The 9,289-nt window shown below is 51.3% G+C and overlaps 1 protein-coding gene across 1 annotated transcript; it reads left to right on the forward strand.

The window, feature by feature from the left end:
* Nucleotides 1-737: 737 nt before the first annotated feature.
* Nucleotides 738-8,488, forward strand: SERHL2 (serine hydrolase like 2; the record flags this gene model as incomplete). Its single annotated transcript, XM_080363770.1, has 10 exons — nt 738-1,071; nt 2,182-2,223; nt 2,948-2,967; nt 3,171-3,245; nt 4,917-5,026; nt 5,300-5,379; nt 5,694-5,728; nt 6,476-6,552; nt 7,982-8,075; nt 8,372-8,488. 10 exons carry the CDS (start codon nt 738-740, stop codon nt 8,486-8,488), a joined length of 984 nt encoding a protein of 327 aa, XP_080219896.1.
* Between the last annotated feature and the right edge of the window lie 801 nt (nt 8,489-9,289).

Raw genomic sequence — 9,289 nt, forward strand, 5'->3', positions numbered from 1 at the left:
CCAGAGCCTGGGTAGTGCTGGGGGGTTCACTCGGGAGCCTTGAGTTGTGTTAAGGCCAGAGGTAGCCCAGTGATTGCCAGGCAGGTCGGCAGTGATGAGGCACATTTGAGGTTGAGCGAGTGTGGGTTGTGGACCTGTCTCCTGTGCAGGGTCTCTGGCCCTGCAGAGTGCACAGGAGGGTGGCAGCAGTGACCTACCGTGTGGCATCCAGCCAGCTGCTCTCTCAAAGGTGCCGACTGGTGGTGCGAAAGAGGAGAAACACCAAGGGAAACAAGGAGAAGGTGGTAACAGTCTAGTAATGGATGCAGCATCCTTATTCCCGAAATTGTCTTTTTGGTCCAGCACAGGTGCCTGGCTGACTGCAGCCAGCTGGGGGAATTCCGCATGGTTCCCTCTTGCCAGAGCTCCTGTACCTTCTGGTCAGGTTGCAGCTGCTGCAGAGACGCAGAGAGGAAGCTTTCCCCTCCTGTGTAGGGAAAGCTTGTTTCTTCCTAGAAGCACTGTGAGCGCGTGCTGGGAGGAGGATTCCCCAAACAGGCAGGCAGGGACAACAGCCTGGGATGTTGAATGGGGAGCTATAAATCAGCAAGCTGCTAATTAAGACCACAGGAGGCTGGTGAGTTACTAAAGACCTTTATTACTGTTTTCAGAGCTCTGGGCCATTAACAAGATCCCTGGGACCTACTCTGAGCACGTGGCTCTCCAGGGGCATCACTTGTGAGCACTTTATTTTGGACATGTTCTCAGAGTTGAAGTTCCCTGTGCCCTGGGGCCATGTGGCAGCCAAGGCCTGGGGACCCTCGGATGGACACCCTGTGCTGTGCTTGCACGGCTGGCTGGACAACGCCAACACCTTTGACAAGCTCATTCCACTGCTCCCCAGAGGTAGGTCTGGCTTATCAGGATGGTTCTTGTTGTGTTGCAGGGGCTGCACATCTGATACTCTCTCCCTTTCAGATTACTATTATGTGGCAATGGATTTTTCTGGCCATGGTTGGTCATCCCACCGACCTGCAGGCTCCCCGTACCATTTTCTGGATTATGTGAGCGATGTGCGCCGGGTGGTGGCAGGTGGGTAGTTGAAGGGACCCTTGAGGAGATGTCTATGGAGGGGGTGCTATATTGCTCCTGCTCCTTGGAACAAGCAGGCAGCATTTACTGCCAGGAGAGGGGTCAGTTCCCTCTGGCTTCTCCCCAGCCTGATTTTAGCTGGTGATTTGTGATCACAGATAAAATAAGCATCCTTGTTTCTTACTATTTTCTGAGAAGTAGAAACAGTAAGCCCTGGGAAGCAAGTGCTTCTATACTAAAAAGCAGTAGTGGCCAAGTGGTGGATCCAACTAAATAGTTCTGCTTGACTGACTTTTTGTAAGCAGCCAGTGACCTCTAACAAGTGTTAGGTGTAAGCTGGAGACTCTTCTGGTTCCCTCTGATGGCAGCTTGCTGCTTGCTTTGATATCATACAAAGAAATCCAAAAGCCAAGGTGTCTTGGGCTCCTGATAACTCCTGACCTAACCGACCATCTATACGCTGATCTTGTGGGAGTTTGTGGCATGTGCAGTTTTGGATCCCTCATTCTGCATACAAAGCACCTCTGGAAGTTCTTTGGCATGCCAGAATGTAAAACGCATCTTTCAGCGAGGCATATTTCAGATGGGCAGCACTGATGAAGCAGTATGTTCCCATAAGACTTTCAGAGTGCCCTAAAAACGGATTGAAGAGCCTGATGTGCTAAATTGTGCAGAGAGCTTTTACTTGTGAAATAATCATACTTTCCTCAAGGCAGCAGACCTGGCTCTGTGTCCTCAGGGCTCTTGCAGAATGCCCTGCAGGAGAATGCTCTGTCAAGGTCTCTCTATTCCAGCAGATGCTGCCCAGTCAGGCTCTCTTGGTTCGTGCCAGTCTCGTGTCTGGCAATGGATGGGGATTTGCTGTAGGTTGTTTGCCATACAGAGAGAGCTTGAGAGCTGCGTGACTTAACTACCAAGGAAATGAGGTGGTGGATGCTCTTTTTTCTTTAAAACTGGCCTACTCAGCCACCTCGTTTCTGGATTAGGAAGCAAATTAAGCAGTGCAAAAGCCCTCCCAGGAGAAGGGGCCCATATTGGTGGAGAAGCAGCGAGATGCCGCTGCTCTGGTTTCTAACGCAGCTCTGTCTGTTTTTGTCTGTTGCCACTTAGCGTTGCAGTGGAGACGGTTCACCCTGATGGGTCACAGCATGGGTAAGTGGCTCTTGTCCTTGTAAGCTGTGAGATTTATGGAAATAGGAGTAGATAATTAATTTACAAGACATGCTGCTAAGAGCTGGGTTGGAATATTTATGATGTTGTGTCAAGTAGCAGGTTCTTGCTTGCGTGATTCAAAAATCTATGCCCTTGTTTGAAATGCCTCTGCTTTCAAGACCCCGTAGTGGACCTTTCCCCTGCCCCAAGGAGAGAACAGTGGTGGGCGAAGAGGGGTGGTCTGTGGCAGGAGAATTCACAGCAGGCCTTTCTGCCTGGTTCCCACAAGGCCACAAAGCCCAGGGACAGCAGGGCCCTTCTCGGTGGGTCATGGAGCTTGCTGAGGGGAACAGGACTCCAGGCTCTGTCCCTTTGTGGCTGAGACATGATTGGGTTTTGCTGTGATTTGGGTTCTGCTCCTCAAGGCTGCTCTGGCCACAGCTCACAAGACCTGTACACCACAGGGTTTTGAGTAGTAACTCCTCCTTGGCCTCTGCCGCCTGAGGGGGATGTGAATGGTGCAGGACATGGATCCCAGCTGAGCAGCAACCCTGCTCTCTGCCTGCATCCTGCCTGCTGGGCCAGCTCTGCTTTGTAGCTGGGGCTCTGTCCCTTGATACAACATGCATGTCTGCTTCTAAGGCAGCTCCTGCTGTGGGGAAGGGGAGTTTCTGTTACTGGTGGGTATCCTGTGCATACCTGAACATCCTTCTCTCTTTTGCAGGTGGGTCTGTGGCAGGAATGGTGAGTAAAGCATCCTTTCCTCATGGGATTTGTGATTTTTGCATCTGAAATAACAAATGGGAAAGGAATGGACAGGCTGTGTGGGACTTGGATCTCAGGGGAGGAGAGGCCCTTCCCTGACCCTATCTCCAATGTAGCTGGACAAAAACATCACTCAATCCTCAGCTTTTTTCTTTCTCTCATATTATTTCATCTCTCCTCAGTTCTGTTTCCTTTATCCTGAGATGGTGGACAAGTTGATCCTGCTGGAAAATCTTGGCTTTCTGCTAGCTCCAGAGGTTAGATTTCATGTTTCCTTCCCCTACCTTTCTAAAATAAAAAATAGATGTATTGTTTTCTTTCCCTCATTTGTTCAGAGAACGCACTGATGTGACCAGTTCCTGGCAGGTCACACAAGTTTCAGAACTCTTCCTTTTGGCAGGCACAGATCTGTTACTTGTTGCATGGACTGAGGTCCCTGCTTAGGGTGGCCCTTCATAATAGTTTGGGTTGGAAGGGACCTTCAAAGGTCATCTAGTCCAAACCCCCTGCAATGAGCAGGGACATCTTCAACTAGATCAGGTTGCTCAGAGCCCTGTCCAGCCTGGCCTTGAATGTCTCCAGGGATGGGGCATCTACCACCTCTCTGGGCAACCTGTGCCTGTGTTTTATCACCCTCATTGTAAAAAATTTCTTCTTCGTGTCCAGCCTGAATCTCCCCTCATTTGGTTTAAAACCATGGCCCCTTGTCCTGTCGTAACAGGCCCTGCTGAAAAGTCTGTCCCCATCTTTCTTATAGGCCCCTTTTATGTATTAAAGGCCACAATAAGGTCTCTCTGGAGCCTTCTCTTCTCCAGGCTGAACAACCCCAGCTCTCGCAGCAGAGCTGTTCCATCCCTCTGATCATTTTTGTGGCCCCCTCTGGCCCCCGTCCAACAGGTCCATGTCTTTCCTGCACTGAGGGCTCCAGAGCTGGACACAGAACTCCACGTGGGGTCTCACCAGAGTGGAGTAGAGGGGCAGAATCACCTCCCTTGACCTGCTGGCCATGCTCCTTTTGATGCAGCCCAAGATACAATTGGCCTTCTGGGCTGCAAGTGCACACTGCCAGCTCATGTCCAATCTTTCATCCAACAGTACCCCCAGGTCCTTCTCTGCAGGCTGCTCTCTATCCCTTCATCTCTCAGCCTGTATTGATATGGGTGGTGCCCCAACTCAGGTGCAGGACCTTGCACTTGGCTTTGTTGAACCTCATGAGGTTTGCATGGGCCCAATTCTTGAGCTTGTCCAGGTCCCTCTGGATGGCATCCTGTCCCTCAGGTGTGTCAACTGCACCACTCAGCTTGGTGTCATCTGCAGACTTGTTGAGGGTACACTGGATCCCACAAGACGCTTGGTAGTTCTCCACATCCTGCAATCCCTTAGCACCAAAATTCACTTTTCTGTGCCATGCCCTTGTACAAAGGGAACTGGAACCTCTGTCAGCTGAAGTTGTCTTTTTGCCAACAGCTTGTTAGGTGACCTGGGTGAAAGACCGGTGGATTTCTTTTTCTGTTCCTGGCAGGATGTAAAGCTACATTCCCAACCTGCCATCATTGCTACCAGATGCTGGGGCTTTGATTGGCAGAAGTGGGACAGAAGCCCAAGGTCAGAGAGACAAAAATGACCAGATTTCCCATGTTCTTTCAAACAGTTGTCCTCAACTCAAAAGTGAAGTAGGAAGGGGTAGAAAGATTGCAAAGTTAAAAAGTTACTAAGTTCTTTACAGCAATGCTTAGCTTTCTGTTCCTACCTTGCCTTTTAAGTATTGTTCCCTTTTCCCCAGAATCAGGCATTTTTAATATGATGTCCATAACTGGTACCAGTTCTGAGGGATGTTGAAGGGTGAAATGCCCTCTTTTACCCTCTGATAGGGGGTAAAACGATTCAGAAGAGGGGTTATTTCTGTTCCCTACCTCTCTTTGTTTCAGGACACTGAGGCGTGGCTGAAATCAAAACGGATCATGATTGACAGATTACTGAGTCTAGAGGCAAAGCAGCAAACTCCCAAAGCACGCAGCCCTGAAGCAGCATTGCAGAGGTGGGTTCCCATCTGTCCTCTTCACCTGCTGCTGGCCCTCACCTTGGGCAGAGTTATAGCTGCATGAATGAGAAATGGAAACTGTCTCTGTGCTTTCCCTTTCGAGTCCTCTGGAATCTTTGCAAGACCTTTTGCTTCTGCTGCCAGAAGCTGCTGCTTCTCCCTGCTCTTTTCTGAAGCAGCCCGAGTGCTCGCTGTCACCTTGTCATGCCATTTTTGCTTCGCTTCCTCCCTTTTCTAGCAGCGCAATCTCTCTGCCATGTCTCCCCCCAGGCTCTTAGAAGCAAACAGACATCTGACAGCAGAGGGTGGGGCAATCCTGCTGCAGCGAGGAGCAACTGAGACACCCGCTGGTAAGGGGCTGCGCGGAGACCGGGCTCATCGCAGCGCTGGGTGTGGGAAGGGAGCGGTGCCACCAGCCATTGTCCTCCGCAGGGTAGAGGGTGCCCTCCCTATGAGTTTACACAGCCCGAATGGGATCAATTAGGTCTGGAGGCAGAGCTCTCCACTCCCGGCAACTGGTGTTGAAAAAGAAATCTAAATTAATCCTATTCCACTCATCTTCAATAGTCTTGGGCGTATCCCAAAGGTGAGGAGAAGGAGAGCAACTCCTGCTTCGGTGAGACATGAAAACTTCTCTCGTTTTTTGTTTATTTTTTTGTTCCAGGGCTGGTGTATAACAGAGACATGAGAGCCCGTACGGTGAGCATTGCTTTTCTGACGTGCCCCCTGCTGCTTCTCAGCCCTGAGCTTACAGAAAACTCAGATAGTGAAGGCCCCGCTCACTGACCCCAGGCCCTGCTTCCATAATTCCCACACCTCTTTTAAATGCTGCTTTTAGAAGAGCCTGCACTCAATCATTAACTGACTCAGCTTACAGAGTCACTGGAAAATGTTACCAATTTTTTTTTTTAGCAGTTCCTCTGTCCCAGGGCCTCCTGGCCACATTTCCCTGCCATTATAACTTGTCAGGCAGCAGATGGATGGATGCTTTCAGTCAGCTGCTTTGTCAGGTCACCCATATAAGATGGGGAGAGAGAGTGGAGCAAAGTCCTTACATTGGATATTTTGATAGCTTTGTGCCGCTTTTGAGCAAGTAGAGTCTCCTCTACCTGTGCTACTGCCAGGCTCTGAAACTCAGGGTAGTGAACTGTCTCCTTTTTAGTAAAAGGATTTTTGAAGCTTTTCTCTGCTATGAGATCATTCCCACATGTGCTGCATCCCAGCAGGCAGCATTGTTGGCAGCCCTGAAACGCAGCTGGACAGAAGGAGCCTTTGCAGAGCCAGCTACTCTTGCGCGCAGCCTGGCCGCCTCTCATGTCCCAGCACAGCAGCTTTGGGGCAGCAGCTGCTTTTGCCTTCAGAGCCACTAGCACAGCGGGGGTTGGGGACACCCTCTGCCCGCAGCTGCTGTCCCTGACCATTGCCGCTCTCCCTTTGCACCTGCAGCAGAGTCAAGAGTTCTTCACGGTGGAGCAGTGCCTGAAGTTCCTGCAGAAGATTCAGGACCGTGTTCTCATCATTGTGTGAGTGAGGCACAAGCCAAATCAACTCCCCCTGCAGCTGTGGCCGGGGGGGATGAAGGTTAGAAATGAGTCCTCTGCTATTCCCTCTGCAGCGGCCACCCAGACCTTCAGAGCAGTTGGCACAACAGTATGGCCTCACATGGGAGAAGCATTTCCCAGTTCCCCACCACTGCCCTGGGCTGGGCTGGCTCCTGGAGCAGGCAGAGAGCAGCCAGCATGTCTTCCTCAAGACTGGTGCTGCACTCTGCGGCTGGGCCTCCTTGGTGCAAGGCTGGCTGAGGAAATGCTGGACCTGTCCTCCCCACAGCATCCCACAACTTTCTGTCCCTTGACCCTACAGCAAGGGGGCCATCCTGGCAAACATGTGACCCTCCACAGCATCGCTCCTGTTCACTTTCCTCCTGGCCTGACCCCCCCAGTCACAGCAACCCAGCCTGCCCCCTTCTCCAGACCCCAAAACCTCTTGACCTGAGCAAACAGGTGAAATCACAGCAACCTCCACCTCCTCCAGCCAGTCCTAGAGCCCCTGGCCTGACCCACCTCTTGCAAGCTGTCCCCTGGGTGCCTGGGGCAGGGAGAAGCTGTGGGGAGGTAGCCAGTGGCTTGCACAGAACCCTACAAGCTGTTAAGCTGTCTGGGTGGGTAGCTGGTTCTGTCAGTCCTCTGCATTTTTTTCCATCTCCTTGGAGGGCAATATGTGCCAGGCTCTAGCTACCTTAGGTCCTGTGTAGTGCTGTTAAAAAAGATTCTCTAGGAAATGAGAGGAAGTGCTGGAAGTTGAGAAATGAGGTGCAGTTTTGGATTCTCTGGTCTATTGAAATCATAAGAGCTTCAGGATTTTCGGGCTTGGCTAGAAATGCAACATCACGGTGAGGACAAGTCATCTAGGCCTAGAGAGTACCCTTTGAGCCTGGAGTGTCACCTTGTCCCATCACCTGCAGCATGGTAGGCGACAGCATGATCTTAGCTCTGCAGGAGGTCTAATGCTGGCTTTTCCTGGAGGACCCCCCTGGTACCTCCCTTTCCAAGCAGCATGGAGTGAGGAAAGGGACAGAGGGGAGATGTTGAAGCTGGCTGCAAGGAAAGAGCAGAAGACAGGGTAGGGGCAGGGAGGAAAGTACTCAGACCAGTTAAGGAGCAGCCCTGGGGGGATAATGTTTAACTAGTCTCCACTCTGATACCACTTGGCAATCACCCAGGTTTTAAACAGATAGTTTGATAGAAAATGGCTGCTTGGCAAAGCTGTGCAGTGCTCCTCTGGCTACCAGGTGTGACCCTGTGACCCTGTGACCCTGTTCATGAACAGCCTGGAAAGGGCAGTTGGGTCTGTCACCCCACTGTCTTGGGGACAATGCTTCTGCCCCAGAGAGCAGCAAAGACAAAGGGAGGCACACTGTGTGCTGTATTGAGCCTTGCCCTTGCTTTTCAGAGCACGAGATGGACTCTTGGTACCACGCAAGCTAGACCACAGCAATCATTATGTGAAAGCCCTACAGGAGGCATTCGAGTCTACTCTCAAAGAGGTGAGAACAGACTCCATCCTTGCATCTCTGCTCTATGCACCACCAACCTGGGAGCTGCAGCGAGGAAGCAGCTCACCTTGGTGGACGTTGTCCCAAACCGCACAGCCCTCACATGGGGGGAAGCCAACTTTGCCCCTGCTGCCAGTCTCCAGTCAGTAACTGCCCTCTGGACCCAGCTCTTCCCTAGTCTCCCATCCCCGCCCTGCTTCACCCCCCACCAAGTGCCACACAGCAAGCAAAGCTTGCCTGAGGGAACACTTTCCTGGTCCATATCTTATTGTGTCTTCTCCCTCCAGCACATCCAGCTTGTAGAGGTGCCTGGGACTCATTTTGTGCATCTGAACGAGCCTGAGGTGGTGTCTGGCATCATCAGCAACTTCCTGACGGCGCAGAACGCCAGAGCCAGGCTCTAGGAAGCCCTCACTGCTGCAGCAGTCCAGGAGAACAGGGAGCTCAAAGTTGGCTCTGGAGAAATCGTCACCATTCCTACCTCATATCCAACATCAGCTTCATTATACCCTTCCCTAAGACTCACCCCACTGTCACTGCAGGGTGGAAACAAGCCTGGTGGGGGTTCCCTGGAGGAGAGCTTAGCAAAGTATCTCAGTTGTCAAAGGGAAAAATGAATCCCTCCTCCACTTGCAGCTCTGGGAGTGTGGGGATAGATGCCCTGAGCGGCCTTGCGTTTGCTCCCTCCTAACTTGTACCCTGAAATGGAACAGGAATGCAGGCAGGGGAATCCTCTGTAGGAGGAGCAGCCCCAGTTGTAGCATTGTGAGACACGTGGCTCATGTCACCTCCTCCCTGAAGCTGGTGTGACCCATCTCCTTAGACCTACTGAAAAAAAAACAAGAAAGCATTCTGCTTCTCTCCATGGGCATCTGAGCTCAGAGGGCCTCCGTGTCTGTTCTGCTCTGAGAGCTGCTGCTTGTTTAAAAATCTGCTCAAATAAGAGCTCACCTGGGCATCGAAGGTAATTTCAATGAACTCTGAGAGAAGGAATCACTAATCCTCTAGCTGAGGCAGCTGGAGAACTACTAATAATGGAAAAGTTGGCAGAGATTATTTCTGTCCTTCTAAATAATCTCCCAGTGTTAACTCTGTCTTCTTGACTGTATAGGAGAGTGAACATCCTTTCTTTTGGGTTGCTCACCCAAGCAGCTACAACTCCAGTCTTCAGATTTTTACATGCATTCTGCTTTAGATGTGTTATA

The sequence above is a fragment of the Nesoenas mayeri genome (genome assembly GCF_963082525.1).
Source record: "Nesoenas mayeri genome assembly, chromosome: 1".
Lineage (NCBI taxonomy): Eukaryota > Metazoa > Chordata > Aves > Columbiformes > Columbidae > Nesoenas > Nesoenas mayeri.